This window comes from Phytophthora cinnamomi (genome assembly GCF_018691715.1).
Source record: "Phytophthora cinnamomi strain GKB4 chromosome Unknown Contig14, whole genome shotgun sequence".
Taxonomy (NCBI): domain Eukaryota; phylum Oomycota; class Peronosporomycetes; order Peronosporales; family Peronosporaceae; genus Phytophthora; species Phytophthora cinnamomi.
In genome coordinates, this window is record NW_027150947.1 from 1,050,470 (window position 1) to 1,067,061 (window position 16,592).

At 52.3% G+C, this 16,592-nt stretch overlaps 4 protein-coding genes across 4 annotated transcripts; 2 read left to right on the plus strand and 2 right to left on the minus strand.

Moving 5' to 3' along the window:
* Positions 1-269: 269 nt before the first annotated feature.
* On the plus strand, positions 270-4,813 carry IUM83_01218 (TKL protein kinase; the record flags this gene model as incomplete). The annotated part of the gene is made up of 5 exons (XM_067925058.1): positions 270-417; positions 493-820; positions 1,316-2,221; positions 3,819-4,585; positions 4,809-4,813. The coding sequence occupies 5 exons, from the start codon at positions 270-272 to the stop codon at positions 4,811-4,813; spliced, it is 2,154 nt and encodes a 717-aa protein (XP_067797531.1).
* A 986-nt stretch (positions 4,814-5,799) lies between these two features.
* IUM83_01219 (TKL protein kinase) lies at positions 5,800-9,155 on the minus strand (the record flags this gene model as incomplete). Its single annotated transcript, XM_067925059.1, has 3 exons — positions 5,800-8,250; positions 8,338-8,899; positions 8,992-9,155. 3 exons carry the CDS (start codon positions 9,153-9,155, stop codon positions 5,800-5,802), a joined length of 3,177 nt encoding a protein of 1,058 aa, XP_067797532.1.
* Positions 9,156-10,276: 1,121 nt separating this feature from the next.
* IUM83_01220 (Catalase/peroxidase HPI) lies at positions 10,277-10,672 on the plus strand (the record flags this gene model as incomplete). Its single annotated transcript, XM_067925060.1, has 1 exon — positions 10,277-10,672. One exon carries the CDS (start codon positions 10,277-10,279, stop codon positions 10,670-10,672), a length of 396 nt encoding a protein of 131 aa, XP_067797177.1.
* Positions 10,673-12,533: 1,861 nt separating this feature from the next.
* IUM83_01221 (TKL protein kinase) lies at positions 12,534-16,006 on the minus strand (the record flags this gene model as incomplete). Its single annotated transcript, XM_067925061.1, has 2 exons — positions 12,534-15,654; positions 15,747-16,006. 2 exons carry the CDS (start codon positions 16,004-16,006, stop codon positions 12,534-12,536), a joined length of 3,381 nt encoding a protein of 1,126 aa, XP_067797587.1.
* Between the last annotated feature and the right edge of the window lie 586 nt (positions 16,007-16,592).

Consider the following 16,592-nt stretch of genomic DNA (forward strand, 5'->3'; position numbering starts at 1 on the left):
TACATTTGAGTCGGAGACTCGCACAGATTTCTAAAGGCGAGCATACAGATGTACGGCTCACATCCATGTTCGAGCCTTTTCCTGCAGAGAACTGGTAGATACAGGTCCAACATGGTTGTCCTCTTCCTCGGTGGCTCTTAGTTCGAAGGCCCCCTCCTAGCCGATAACTTACTTCCCACCGCGAAGAATCGACGCCACCTCGACGGAAAAGCTTCCTCGCTCACACAACCAAATTTACTCTGTCACCAGTCCAAGTCCAGGCAGGAACCATGACGTACCAATCACCCACCACGCCAGCAACCTCGTTCGTCTACCCGAACAAGCTCGAACTCGGCGAAGGAGTCGACCACAACGGCATCACGGTTGGGGAATGGAGCAACGGCTTCTTCCACTGCTGTGACGACTTCATCCCCAATGGTACCTTATCAACGTAGAATCGTCACCTTCTCCTCAGCCCTCCCTAACTCTACGACCTCTCTTATATTGTACCAGGCTTGATGGCGTACTGCTGCCCCGTCATCTCCGTGGCGCAGATCACTGTTCGCCTTGGCATCGCTCGCTACTCTTTCATTCTCATCGCCCATGTGGCGCTGTATTTGTTGGGGCTGGTGGCCGCATCGGCAGGCAACCCTCTTCTGCTGCTGCTCTGTGCGCTGGCGGAAGTGCTCACCACCGTCAGCATCGCCTGCCTCCGCGTCAAAATGCGCAAGTTGTTCTCCATCCCGGGCAACATCCTCCAAGACACGATTGCGGTAGTGCTGTGTCGCCCCTGCGCCATCGCTCAGATGGCCACGCACGTCGACGCCTACCACGTCGGCAGGTGCATGTTCAGAGCTCGTAGCACTCTGCCAGGCTACGTTCACTGCTGAAGGACGTCAACGTATATATCAACAATTGTCCACACAGTATGCCCACTTCAACTACCGGTACAACAAATACAGCATGCATTTGCATCACCAAACCTTCACTAGACGATAAAGACTGCTGCATGGCCAATTCTCAGCGTAGCAGCGATTATTTGAAGGCCGCGAAAGACACGCAAGCGGGAGGTACCCAGTGTACTGAGGGCAGATTCTTGCTCATTTCTGAAGACGCCGTCGGGACGACAAGCATGAGCTCGAACAGTGAAAATGCACGCGATGACGAGTCCCTTCTTGGAGTCGCTAGAGATGGGAGCTCGAGGCAATGAAGGCGATTTTGCTGCAGAAGGACGTCGATGTGAACGCAACCGATGAACAGGGTTGGTCTCCGCTCCATTTCATGGTCGACGACGACCTCCTCGACGGCGTTCGACTCCTGATTGACAACGGCGCAGACCAGATTCGTATGGGGTGACGCCGCTAATCCAGGCTGTGGAGACCGGCAATGTCGCGATGGTGAGACTGCTTCTAGAAAGTGGAGCTGACTTTAACAAGGCCGACGAAGAAGGAGCCACTCCACTCGCCTGTGCTGCTGCTGGGGGCTATACAGAAATTGTGAGGTTCTTGCTGGAAACCGGAGAGGACGAGCACAAGGCGAGCAAGTACGGCAACACGCCTTTGATGCGTGCAGTTATGGATGGTCACATGGAGGTCGTGAAGCTTCTAGCAGCTAAGGAGACGGATCTCGAGCGAGCCAACACGTTTGGGTGCACTGCGCTCTTCATCGCTGCCGAATACGGTCACCTCGAGATTTTGAAGTTTTTAATGGAGCGTGGTGCTGCCACGGACGTGACAACAAATGAAGGCGACAGTCCTCTCATATTTGCTGCACTACACGGGAACGTCGATGTTGCTCGCTTCCTGCTAGAGAATGGAGCAGATATCGAAGAGACTGGCGAGAATGGCAATACGGCGCTGTTGATCGCGGCCCAGAATGGTCACATCGATATGCTGCAGCTGCTGTTGGAGAAGGAAGCCGACATCGATCACAAGAACCAGTACGGATCTACTGCCCTCCTTTTTGCTGCCAGGTCGGGACGTGCTGATGCCGTGAAGTTCCTGATGGATAAGGGAGCTGCCATTGATTTACCTGATGACGAAGGCTTCACGCCCCTCACACTAGCTGCGGGAGATGGCCACCTCAATGTTGTGAAACTTTTACTGGAGAATGGAGCTGATATTGAAGGAGCCTCAGACGAAGGCGACACACCTCTTCTTTATGCTGCATCGGAAGGACAGGCTGAAGTCGTGCGGTTCTTGCTGGAGCAAGGAGCTGATATTGAAAAGACCGATAAGGAAAAGTGCACGGCTCTCACTAATGCGGGCATATTGATACAGTCAAACTTCTGCTAGAAAAAGGAGCTAGAATCGATCCGCCCACCTGCTCACCTCTAGTTGCTGCTGCCAAGGAAGGCAGACTTAGAGTAGTGAAGCTCCTGCTGGAGAACGGAGCGAACCCCGACAGACTTCCGGAAGGAGGGATGACGCCCCTACTTGCTGCTGCCGAATCTGGGCATGTCGATGTCGTGCGCCTTTTGTTGGAAAATGGAGCTCGCATCGATAAGGTTGATTCAGAAGGGTATACAGCTCTCAACTGTACGGCAGATTGGGGTCACACCGAGGTCGCCAAGCTGTTGTTGGAGAACGGCGCAGACGTCAACCACGCTACAATCGAAGGGTGTACATCTTTGATACGTGGGTCGTTGTTCGGCCATATCGATGTCGTGAGACTTCTGCTTGAGAAGGGAGCTGATACCAGCAAAGTTGACAACGAAGGCTACGCTGCTGTAGCGTGTGCTACGGAGAGCGGTCACACTGCCGTTGTGAACGCTCTTCTAAAGACAGGAGTCGACGTCGACGCTAGAGTCAAAGATGGGTCGACACCTCTCGCGATCGCAATAATTTTCGGCCATAGCGAGGAAGCTCAGACTCTCATTAATCACGGATCCAATGTTGACTTGTCGGACTCGTATGGGCAAACGCCATTGACGCTGGCAGCGAAGCACGAGCGCATGAATACTATGAAACAACTTTTAAATGTCGGCGCCGATGTTAACGCTAAGGACGAATACCATGACGCCGCACTCCACAGTGCTGCGAGAAAGGAAAATGCAGCGTACACACTGTTGCTGCTGGACCATGGTGCAGATGTCAACATGCCAGGAACAACAAATGTTCAGCTCTTCAAGTTGCTGTGGGGTTCGGCCGCATCGAGACAGCCAAACTTTTGGTATTCCGAGGTTCGAACATCAATTTTAGGGATAGCGACGGAGATACTGCACTTCATGAATCCGTTTACCAAGGCCAACTCGAGGCAACACGCTTCCTGCTAGACCAGGGCGCGGAAATCAACGCACAAAATGGTGCTGGGTGGACACCTTTAGTTGCAGCGGCTCAACGAGGGCGCGTGGAGATTGCTGTTTGTTTACTTGAGAAGGGTGCTGCAGTAGACTCAAAAACGAGTGACGGCCGCACAGCGCTGTTTCTTGCGGCGGAAGAAGGAAACCTCGAAATCGCTCGTACTCTCTTGGACAATGGTGCCGCAATAAATATTGCGGATGCAGTGGGCCAGACTCCATTGGTGAAGGCTGCGTACCGAAATCATGATGAAATTGTCCACCTTCTCCTGGATAGCGATGCTGATGTTAACCTTAAGGATAGTTTTGGCCATACCGCTACCGAAATCGCAGGCTTAAACTGCAGAAACAATGTAAAGCGCATCCTGCAACGACACCCAGCTACCCAGCCAAGCAAAGCCAATAGCGATATCACATTAAGCGCTACCATCAGCAAACAAGAGAAACCAGACTGGTTTATTCCAAGTCGAGAAGTCCGAAAAGACCAACAACCATTTTCTGCCGGTTCCTTCGGTAAAGTCTACAGAGGCTGGTGGCTCAGCACTCGAGTCGTAGTCAAGACTGTGATCGTCGCTGACGAGAAAGAGAGGCGCACTTTCCATCGAGAAGTGCGTATCTGGCAGAAAGCTCGACACCCGAACATCGTTCCCTTCTTCGGTGCCTGCGATGAAGGTTCAACATACTTCTTCGTGTGCGAGGAGGCCAAGAACGGCAAGCTGCTCGACTACCTGTACCACGCAAGGGAAGAAGGTCGGTCGCTGGTGTGGCGAAAATTGCTGGACGCCGCACTCGGATTGCACTTCCTGCACGAGAGACGCATCGTGCACAGCGACCTCAAGTGCAACCAGATCCTCGTGAGCAAGGACGGCGTGGCCATGCTGACGGATTTCGGTCTGAGCTTCTTGACGACGGAGCAGAGCGGAGACGAAGAGACCGTGGGAGCCATCCGTTGGAAGGCACCCGAGGTGATCCGCAAGGACAAACCTGTGGCGCCAAACGCGCAGTCGGACGTGTACTCGTTCGGCATGTGCGTGGTGGAAGCTGTGACGAGTGACGTGCCGTGGGGTCAGCGCGTGCCGGATCCGGGGGTGAAGTTTCACGTGACTCGGCAGAAGTTCATGCCTCGTCCGAAGGCGTTTGTAAACGATGCGCAGTGGGAGTTGGTGCTGGGTTTGTGCGCGTTCGATCCGTCGGAGAGAATGAAGTTGTCGGATGCGATCGAGATGATCCGAGGTTTCGCAGAGGAAGAGGAGTGGCTTCAGGCGATGAAGGAGGAAGTGGGTGATGATTTGAGTGACATTGGAATCGGTGTGAAGGACCCTGCAAAATTGTCGAAAATGACACTGGGGAGTGTGATAGCATTGACGAAGATAAAGTCGATTGGTCGTTCGATTCGTACAAGACACGGAGGTGGGAGCTTAATTGCAGCAGCTTAATGTCTAAAACATTGCACTTGAGGAAGTAAATGAGCTATTCACGACGGTGCATACAATAGCTATGGTGTTGTGTTTATCGGATGTTGCTTCACAAGGTTGAAGTAGCAAGAAAAATTAATGTTGCTGACTATTATACCACTTTCTTCTTGAGCGCTCGACCAGCAAGTTTTCACAAGCTCTCATAATCTACAACCGACGAGGGAGCAAGTATTCGTCGCATCACTACGAACGGTGAAATGAAGAGCGTTGATGAGCTCATTAACGCTCCCCTCCTGGCTGCAAAAAGAGAAAACCTCTATGCAAATTCTGTCAGTAGATGACTAGTGTTTTGCATTCCGATCGCGAAGCATTAATGCTGAAATCGTTGACACAGATATCAACCCGTTTGCTCGGAAGATGAGCGGGCATGAACAAGATGGTTTTGAATAATTGCTTTCTGCGTCTCTAGAACAAACGCCGCACGTGCCCCCACAGAGACCTGATAAGATCGGTGAGATCACCAGGGAGCCGAATTCAAGGGAGCATTAGAGCAGCACATTCAGTAGGGATATCAACATTGGCGCAGTTGAATGTTCAGCGATGGAGGCATACTATCGGAGTTCTTCGGCGAACCGATATCCAATGGCGTGACCCACATTAATGGTGAAGGTGACGAAGGACTAGAAAAATCAAAGACAGACAGTGATGACCAGTCGTCGTCGGCTCTGGCATGTATGTCGACTGTGGAAACTGAAAGCGAGATCCTTAAAAATGGAGACCTGCATACAAAAGTAAAAGCGGATGTATTAGACTGCTTAAATCACTGCTGCTCGTGAGATCGCTCCACTCGCTTCCATTCATTCATGTTCTCTTTTGAAACCAGCTAAAGTGCCATACCGAGCCGTTGCACTAGACGCTCAATGGGGTGATTTTAAGCTATTCCACTACATGTATTCTACAGTACATTGATGAGAGCTTACATCTGGATGATCAGACTTCTGTTTCACTTCATCGTCTCATGAGATGATCAGTGGCCTAGATCCATCTTCACTCGAACAGCACCATGGTTAAACGGTATGCTTTACGCAGCTTCGGAGCACAAGAAACCTAAGGGTGGGGAACATCGTCGCCAATACCAAAGTCACTCAAATCATCACCCACTTCCTCCTTCATCGCCTGAAGCCGCTCCTCTTCCTCTGCGAAACCTCGGATCATCTCGATCGCATCCGACAACTTCATTCTCTCCGACGGATCGAACGCGCACAAACCCAGCACCAACTCCCACTGCGCATCGTTTACAAACGCCTTCGGCCGGGGCATGAACATCTGCCGAGTCACGTGAAACTTCACCACCGCATCCAGCATGTTCTGACCCCACGGCACGTCACTCGTCACAGCTTCCACTACGCACATGCCGAACGAGTACACGTCCGACTGCGCGTTTGGCGCCACAGGTTTGTCCTTGCGGATCACCTCGGGTGCCTTCCAACGGATGGCTCCCACGGTCTCTTCGTCTCCGCTCTGCTCCGTCGTCAAGAAGCTCAGACCGAAATCCGTCAGCATGGCCACGCCGTCCTTGCTCACGAGGATCTGGTTGCACTTGAGGTCGCTGTGCACGATGCGTCTCTCGTGCAGGAAGTGCAATCCGAGTGCGGCGTCCAGCAATTTTCGCCACACCAGCGACCGACCTTCTTCCCTTGCGTGGTACAGGTAGTCGAGCAGCTTGCCGTTCTTGGCCTCCTCGCACACGAAGAAGTATGTTGAACCTTCATCGCAGGCACCGAAGAAGGGAACGATGTTCGGGTGTCGAGCTTTCTGCCAGATACGCACTTCTCGATGGAAAGTGCGCCTCTCTTTCTCGTCAGCGACGATCACAGTCTTGACTACGACTCGAGTGCTGAGCCACCAGCCTTTGTAGACTTTACCGAAGGAACCGGCAGAAAATGGTTGTTGGTCTTTTCGGACTTCTTGACTTGGAATGAACCAATCTGGTTTTCTTCTCGTAGTGTTGGTTCCGTCGCCTCTTGTCGTTGAATGATCAGCTTGGTAGTTTTGGAGAATCCGTCGGATGTTGCACGGGCAGTTCAACCGACCGGAGCTGTCAGTCACGTCAATGGCTGCCCCATTATCTAGAAGTAGGCGTACAATCTCGCCGTTGCCCCTGTTCGCAGCCATCATCAACGCCGTTTGATTTTCTGCGTCAGATGCGTTAACATCTGCACCGTGGCTCAAAAGTAATCGAACGACTTCTAGGTGACCTTCATCCGCAGCAAGTGCTAGAGCTGTCCGGCCGCCACTGGTTTTCATGTTCACATCAACCCCTTTTTCTAGAAGTAGCGTCGTGATGTCAACGTGGCCACGCTGGGAGGCTATGATAAGTGGCGTCCAACCGATACCATTTGCGATGTTAACGCCAGCTTTGAGATCCGACAACAACTTAGCCACCTCCTTTTGTCCCCGAGGTGCAGCATCGTGCAGTTGCGTGGCTTCATCATCAATTGGGGTGTTGATCTCGGTGGAACAGATATTGACAATTGCTGCGCGATTCCAATCGTTATCATGAGCAATCCATCTCAGGGCGTACGCCGCCAATTGCTTCTGCTCGCCATTCCCAGTCGCGAGGAGCTTCACCAGCGGTGCAATTCCTCCATTACTCGCGATCCTCGCACGTCTGTCGTCGTTACTACAGGCTAGATTCCCTAGTGTGTACGCTGCGTCCTCCTTCTGGGTGTCAGATCCCACTTCTACAAGGTCGATGAGGGCCATAATAAACTCGTCAAAGTGCGCCGCCTCGTCATGTCCATGCACTAAGTTCACCAGCCCAAACGCTGCTCGCTGCTTCTCCATGCGGGTTCCTGACCGAAGTAGTTCAACCAGCGGTGTGACGGCACCCTGTAGCGTAATCTCCTCTCGGTTCGCGTCGGTGTGAGCGAGATTCCCGAGCGTGAATGCGGCCCACTGCTTCTGAGCACGCTTTCCTACCCGGAGAAGCTCAACTAAAGGAGGGATAGCACCTTCCTCAGCGATCATTACGCGGGTTTCCTCGCTGCTCAGCGAGAGCCACCCCAATGCATACACCGCCCACTGGTTCTTCTCATCTGTAATGGACTTCATAAACGCCACGAGGGGAGGAATCGCGCCTTCACGAGCGATTTCAACCCGGCTTGCTTCGGAGCACGCAGCCAGGTTTCCCAGTATGCAGGCTGCTTCTTGTATGTGCATATCGGTTCCAATTCGCAAAAGTCCAACTAGTGGAGGAATGACCCCTCCACGAACAATTGCGGCGCAGTTGTCTTCGTCATCGCTGGTTAGAACCCGCAGCGTCTCTGTTGCCCACAGTGCTTGGTTGGTGGCACCATTTCTCAGTAGACCGATAAGTAGCGGCAGCACTCCAACTTGGCACAGTGAGTGTCCAGCCCCACGCGTTGTCATGCACGAGCACCGCAACGCTGCATGCTCTTTCTCTTCGTCATCGCTGGACTGAAGGCCATGCAGAAGAGAGAGCATTTCCACGTACGTAGGCTCGCGAACACGATTGTAAAGCTCCACGAAATCGGACTCACAAGGCATTAAAAATGAAAATGTGAACCAACTCAGGCAGTGCAAGGAATACAGCTGAGTGTGAAATGTCTCGCCGCTGCGTACCAAGTTCATGAGTACAGGAATTGCATTGGCCTTGTACACCTGCACACGGACCGAGTGGGTGGCGCACATGGACATGAGATCCAGCAGGGTCTTTTCCTTTTGCTGTGCTGTTCTATCGCCAGCATCCAGCAAATGAATCAGTAGTGGGACGGATGAGTGCATCGACGGCAAGTCGGTCTCCTCATTCATCTCACCGGTAGTGGCTGGCAAAGATGCTGCCGAGTGCTGTTTGCTAAATTCATCCTCTGGAGTTTCCTCGACCGTATCGTTCAGCTGGAGACAACTTGGATTTTCAATCGCCTCTTCGAGCATCGGTGCAGACTGTCGGTAGCTTGATTCGTTTTCCTTTGTCTTCTCCTCTTCCACCACATTGTCGACAGTACCTGGAATTTTTCCAACCACCTCATCGGTCGTGTCTGTTGCGTCTCGAGTCAGTGCATCCTGATTGTCTCCTGGTTCAGTCTCCTCTGCATCATCCAGGATTTGGTCGTGAGTAAGTCTAATGTCGCCGCGCATGTTCTCAAGCCCCTCATGGATTCCCTGGACGCAGCAACTGTGGCGTCTGTCGTCACGGTTGTAGCGTTATTCAGCATCCGGAAGATCTGATCGATTTCCTCCACGATCATGAGGCGCTGTTCCTCTTTGGGCACGAACCTGAAGAACCGGACGACCGGGTTCATGTCTTGGTGGTTTTTCAGGTACTGCAGAAACTTGATCACAGCTGCCGAGAACTTCTCGGCCACAACAGTTCGCCGCCGCATGGAGGAGTCGGTAAAATACAATCCGGACGTCTGAAGCACGACATAGATCTCCACCATCCGCTCATGCGCGCGCCGATTGACGCGGCGCTGGCGGTGACATGTATTGCGCAGAAGGTAGATCTCTCGCAGAGCGTCCCACGTGGTGGTATCCATTGAAGCTTGGCCCAGTTGCGATCTCGGTGGCGAAATCCGAAGTGAACGGTGAAGCTGTCGACCACACTGAACACTGAAATGGACTTCAACTAGGCAAGTTTTGACTTTTGGTTGCAGCCTCGTTTGATCTGCCGCCAACTGATTTCTTTCAACTTGGGTATCAGCCTGGAGTCCAGTCGCTGGCTGGAGAGGACGCCGTCGCACCGACTCCGCCAGCTTTCTCAAGACCGCTGCGCCTGGAAACGCCTCACCCACACCCTGCTTGCCTACATGTCCGCCGAGACAGCAGGGCATGGTAAATACAATTTTCATTGCAGGACCATGACTATCCGTAATAGTCATGGCAGTACAAGTCCTCGCAATATTTGTATTATTATGTCCAGGCCCTGGTTCGATGGGTCCCCTCCTAGCTTACTTCCCACCGCGAAGAATCGACCCCAATACCTTACTGGAAGAAAAGCGGTTTTTCTCATAAATAAGATATTTACTGTGAAAAATTGTATTGGAGAGGCAATACAACGATTTTTTTTTCGGAGGGCCTGAATACAAGTGCGCGTACTAGTCCCTATATAAACACAGATCCCTGAATCTCTTATAATATGACAAAAGAATAATGTATCGGGAAGCTCCTGTTAGGTCTTATACATGGACAGATAGTATATTATCCAGTGCGTGTTGCTTGTGTCTTTTAGGGGCGACATTCGCGTGACAAAAAATCTGGATGTTGCTTGTAGCGCATAATATGAGGGGAGAGGGGGGGGGGGGGGGTTACGGTAGATATCCGCCCGGCTACATGTAAAACAGACGCACTACAAATAGATCAATGTCATTACAATCCTTCGACTCCATACTCCATAACCGAGGCTGCCTTGTTCGATCATATTATGATCTCCCGCACGCCCGTAGCTGCAAGCAGGCGTCTCCGTGCTCAGTAATTCATGCTTATTTGCCAAGCCTCAGTATCAGTAACGCCAGAATTGTGTGGCTATTAGCAGGCGTCTCAGGACCCAGCTATCCAAGCATGCTTGCAAGGTCCCAGCAACGCCACGTCGCTTCTCGCAGCAGAAGAACTGGCCGGTGAACGCCGGTGTGGACAAGATCATCTCCGCGCTGGAGCCCGTGAAGGAGTCGTACCCGACACTGTCGACGGCCGACTGGCGGGCCAGGTGGCCCTCGACGACGCCAGCAAGGTGACCATCGACTTCATGGGCACCAACAACGGAAATGGCACGGAGATCCTGGCCCCGCACGAGTACTACAACACGACACTGATCTCCGTGCGCGACAACATTAAGACCCTGGGTGTGTCTCCGTACGAGGCGGTGGCTCTGGCTGGACGTTCGCGCAGAGTGGCGCAGCAGAAGACCCTGGGCTATAGCAGCTCGTACAGCAGCGACTCGCTCACGCTGTCGAACGAATAATTTCAGGTGCTCCTGAACGAGACGTGGACCGAGGTACCCGTCGAAGAAGCGGAGGGCAAGGACGTGTACATGATGGACACGGACCTGGCGCTGCTGGCGGCGCCTGAGCTGAAGGAGGCGGTGCAGCTGTTCGCTTTGGGAGGAGGGCGTCTTCAAGCACGTGTTCTCTTCGGCGTGAGCCAAGGTCATGACAGCCGACAACTTCAACGCGAGCAGCTACTAATCAGGGCGGCGGCGCGTGTAAGGTATCCTAATACAGTTGACCCTGTACACCGCAGTGCAAGTGCGGTAGCATAATTAAAGCGAAGTTTCTATGATCAACTGGCTGCTTGCCTTTCTTTCATTCATCAGCGTGGTGGCACTCTTCTCACTCGTAGAGGTTTTGTTCATAGTAGTCTGACAAAGACGCCGTGGCTCGGCGCAATGTGAACCAAACTTACTCTCTTTTGCGCTTGCTCAGCGAGGTAGGCGGCTATTTTGGGGTCAGTGGTGATGTCCGCGACCAGAACCACCAACTTCGGGATCGCCCATTCTCGCCAACACGGATCGCCCATTCACGCCAACACAAGACGCACTGGCAGAAACAGAGAGGTCGTGTAGCTTAGATAAATCCAGAGCTTCTCCGTGCTTTAGCACGGCTTAGTGACGTGAGTGATATTGGTATCGGGGTGAACAAAATTTCCCAAAATGACAGTGGGGATGCGCGAGCATTGACAAAGATGAAATCGATTGGTCGTTCGATTCGTACAAGACACGGAGGTGGGAGCTTAATTGCAGCAGCTTAATGTCTAAAACATTGCACTTGAGGAAGTAAATGAGCTATTCACGAAGGTGCATACAATAACTATGGTGTTGTGTTTATCGGATGTTGCTTCACAAGGTTGAAGTAGCAAGAAAAATTAATGTTGCTGACTATTATACCACTTTCTTCTTGAGCGCTCGACCAGCAAGTTTTCACAAGCTCTCATAATCTACAACCGACGATGGAGCAAGTATTCGTCGCATCACTACGAACGGTGAAATGAAGAGCGTTGATGAGCTCATTAACGCTCCCCTCCTGGCTGCAAAAAGCGAAAACCTCTATGCAAATTCTGTCAGTAGATGACTAGTGTTTTGCATTCCGATCGCGAAGCATTAATGCTGAAATCGTTGACACAGATATCAACCCGTTTGCTCGGAAGATGAGCGGGCATGAACACGATGGTTTTGAATAATTGCCTTCTGCGTCTCTAGAACAGAAGCCGCACGTGCCCCCACAGAGACCTGATAAGATCATTGAGGTCACCAGCGTGTCGAATTCAAGGGAGCTTTAGCCAGTAGGGATATCAACATTTGCGCAGTTGAATGTTCAGCGATGGAGGCATACTATCGGAGTTCTTCGGCGAACCGATACCCAATGGCGTGACCCACATTAGTGGTGAAGGTGACGAAGGACTAGAAAAATCAAAAGACAGACAGTGATGACCAGTCGTCGTCGGCTCTGGCATGTATGTCGACTGTGGAAACTGAAAGCGAGATCCTTAAAAATGGAGACCTGCATACAAAAGTAGAAGCGGATGTATTAGACTGCTTAAATCACTGCTGCTCGTGAGATCGCTCCACTCGCTTCCATTCATTCATGTTCTCTTTTGAGACCAGCTAAAGTGCCATACCGAGCCGTTGCACTAGACGCTCAATGGGGTGATTTCAGCTATTCCACTACATGTATTCTACAGTACATTGGTGAGAGCTTACATCTGGATGATCAGACTTCTGTTTCACTTCATCGTCTCATGAGATGATCAGTGGCCTAGATCCATCTTCACTCGAACAGCACCATGGTTAAACGGTATGCTTTACGCAGCTTCGGAGCACAAGAAACCTAAGGGTGGGGAACATCGTCGCCAATACCAAAGTCACTCAAATCATCACCCACTTCCTCCTTCATCGCCTGAAGCCGCTCCTCTTCCTCTGCGAAACCTCGGATCATCTCGATCGCATCCGACAACTTCATTCTCTCCGACGGATCGAACGCGCACAAACCCAGCACCAACTCCCACTGCGCATCGTTTACAAACGCCTTCGGCCGGGGCATGAACATCTGCCGAGTCACGTGAAACTTCACCACCGCATCCAGCATGTTCTGACCCCACGGCACGTCACTCGTCACAGCTTCCACCACGCACATGCCGAACGAGTACACGTCCGACTGTGCGTTTGGCACCACAGGTTTGTCCTTGCGGATCACCTCGGGTGCCTTCCAACGGATGGCTCCCACGGTCTCTTCGTCTCCGCTCTGCTCCGTCGTCAAGAAGCTCAGACCGAAATCCGTCAGCATGGCCACGCCGTCCTTGCTCACGAGGATCTGGTTGCACTTGAGGTCGCTGTGCACGATGTGTCTCTCGTGCAGGAAGTGCAATCCGAGTGCGGCGTCCAGCAATTTTCGCCACACCAGCGACCGACCTTCTTCCCTTGCGTGGTACAGGTAGTCGAGCAGCTTGCCGTTCTTGGCCTCCTCGCACACGAAGAAGTACGTTGAACCTTCGTCGCAGGCACCGAAGAAGGGAACGATGTTCGGGTGTCGAGCTTTCTGCCAGATACGCACTTCTCGATGGAAGGTGCGGCTCTCTTTCTCGTTGGCGACGGTGACAGTCTTGATTACAACCCTGGTTCTCAGCCACCATCCTCTGTAGACTTTACCAAACGAGCCAGTGGAGAAAGGTTGTTGGTCTTTTCGGACTTCTCGACTTGGAATGAACCAGTCTGGTTTTCTTCTCGTAGTGTTGGTTCCGTCGCCTCTTGTCGTTGAATGATCAGCTTGGTAGTCTTGGAGAATCCGTCGGATGTCGTACGGGCAGTTCAACCGAGCTATCTCTGCAGCGGTCCGACCGGAGCTGTCAGTCACGTCAATGGCTGCCCCATTATCTAGAAGTAGGCGTACAATCTCGCCGTTGCCCCTGTTCGCAGCCTTCATCAACGCCGTTTGATTTTCTGCGTCAGATGCGTTAACATCTGCACCGTGGCTCAAAAGTAATCGAACGACTTCTAGGTGACCTTCATCCGCAGCAAGTGCTAGAGCTGTCCGGCCGCCACTGGTTGTCATGTTCACATCAACTCCTTTTTCTAGAAGTAGCGTCGTGATGTCAACGTGGCCACGCTGGGAGGCTATGATAAGTGGCGTCCAACCGATACCATTTGCGATGTTAACGCCAGCTTTGAGATCCGACAACAACTTAGCCACCTCCTTTTGTCCCCGAAGTGCAGCATCGTGCAGTTGCGTGGCTTCATCATCAATTGGGGTGTTGATCTCGGTGGAACAGATATTGACAATTGCTGCGCGATTCCAATCGTTATCATGAGCAATCCATCTCAGGGCGTACGCCGCCAATTGCTTCTGCTCGCCATTCCCAGTCGCGAGGAGCTTCACCAGCGGTGCAATTCCTCCATTACTCGCGATCCTCGCACGTCTGTCGTCGTTACTGCAGGCTAGATTCCCTAGTGTGTACGCTGCGTCCTCCTTCTGGGTGTCAGATCCCACTTCTACAAGGTCGATGAGGGCCATAATAAACTCGTCAAAGCGCGCCGCCTCGTCATGTCCATGCACTAAGTTCACCAGCCCAAACGCTGCTCGCTGCTTCTCCATGCGGGTTCCTGACCGAAGTAGTTCAACCAGCGGTGTGACGGCACCCTGTAGCGTAATCTCCTCTCGGTTCGCGTCGGTGTGAGCGAGATTCCCGAGCGTGAATGCGGCCCACTGCTTCTGAGCGCGCTTTCCTACCCGGAGAAGCTCAACTAAAGGAGGGATAGCACCTTCCTCAGCGATCATTACGCGGGTTTCCTCGCTGCTCAGCGAGAGCCACCCCAATGCATACACCGCCCACTGGTTCTTCTCATCTGTAATGGACTTCATAAACGCCACGAGGGGAGGAATCGCGCCTTCACGAGCGATTTCAACCCGGCTTGCTTCGGAGCACGCAGCCAGGTTTCCCAGTATGCAGGCTGCTTCTTGTATGTGCATATCGGTTCCAATTCGCAAAAGTCCAACTAGTGGAGGAATGGCCCCTCCACGAATAATTGCGGCGCAGTTGTCTTCGTCATCGCTGGTTAGAACCCGCAGCGTCTCTGTTGCCCACAGTGCTTGGTTGGTGGCACCATTTCTCAGTAGACCGATAAGTAGCGGCAGCACTCCAACTTGGCACAGTGAGTGTCCAGCCCCACGCGTTGTCATGCACGAGCACCGCAACGCTGCATGCTCTTTCTCTTCGTCATCGCTGGACTGAAGGTCATGCAGAAGAGAGAGCATTTCCACGTGCGTAGGCTCGCGAACACGATTGTAAAGCTCCACGAAATCGGACTCACGAGGCATTAAAAATGAAAATGTGAACCAACTCAGGCAGTGCAAGGAATACAGCTGAGTGTGAAATGTCTCGCCGCTGCGTACCAAGTTCATGAGTACAGGAATTGCATTGGCCTTGTACACCTGCACACGGACCGAGTGGGTGGCGCACATGGACATGAGATCCAGCAGGGTCTTTTCCTTTTGCTGTGCTGTTCTATCGCCAGCATCCAGCAAATGAATCAGTAGTGGGACGGATGAGTGCATCGACGGCAAGTCGGTCTCCTCATTCATCTCACCGGTAGTGGCTGGCAAAGATGATGCCGAGTGCTGTTTGCTAAATTCATCCTCTGGGGTTTCCTCGACCGTATCGTTCAGCTGGAGACAACTTGGATTTTCAATCGCCTCTTCGAGCATCGGTGCAGGCTGTCGGTAGCTTGATTCGTTTTCCTTTGTCTTCTCCTCTTCCACCACATTGTCGACAGTACCTGGAATTTTTCCAACCACCTCATCGGTCGTGTCTGTTGCGTCTCGAGTCAGTGCATCCTGATTGTCTCCTGGTTCAGTCTCCTCTGCATCATCCAGGATTTGGTCGTGAGTAAGTCTAATGTCGCCGCGCATGTTCTCAAGCCCCTCATGGATTCCCTGGACGCAGCAACTGCGGCGTCTGTCGTCACGGTTTCAGCGTTATTCAGCATCCGGAAGATCTGATCGATTTCCTCCACGATCATGAGGCGCTGTTCCTCTTTGGTCACGAACCTGTAGAACCGGACGAACGCGTTCATGTCTTGGTGGTTTTTCAGGTACTGCAGAAACCTGGCCACAGCTGTCGAGAACTTCTCGGCCACAGCAGTTCGCCGCCGCATAGAGGAGTCGGTAAAATACAATCCGGACGTCTGAAGCACGGCATAGATCTCCACCATCCGCTCATACGCGCGCCGATTGACGCGGCGCTGGCGGTGACATGCATTGCGCAGACGGTAGATCTCTCGCAGAGCGTCCGTCGTGGTGGTATCCATTGAAGCTTGGCCCAGTTGCGATCTCGGTGGCGAAATCCGAAGTGAACGGTGAAGCTGTCGACCACACTGAACACTGAAATGGACTTCAACTAGGCAAGTTTTGACTTTTGGTTGCAGCCTCGTTTGATCTGCCGCCAACTGATTTCTTTCAACTTGGGTATCAGCCTGGAGTCCAGTCGCTGGCTGGAGAGGACGCCGTCGCACCGACTCCGCCAGCTTTCTCAAGACCGCTGCGCCTGGAAACGCCTCACCCACACCCTGCTTGCCTACATGTCCGCCGAGACAGCAGGGCATGGTAAATACAATTTTCATTGCAGGACCATGACTATCCGTAATAGTCATGGCAGTACAAGTCCTCGCAATATTTGTATTATTATGTCCAGGCCCTGGTTCGATGGGTCCCCTCCTAGCTTACTTCCCACCGCGAAGAATCGACCCCAATACCTTACTGGAAGAAAAGCGGTTTTTCTCATAAATAAGATATTTACTGTGAAAAATTGTATTGGAGAGGCAATACAACGATTTTTTCGGAGGGCCTGAATACAAGTGCGCGTACTAGTCCCTATATAAACACAGATCCCTGAAT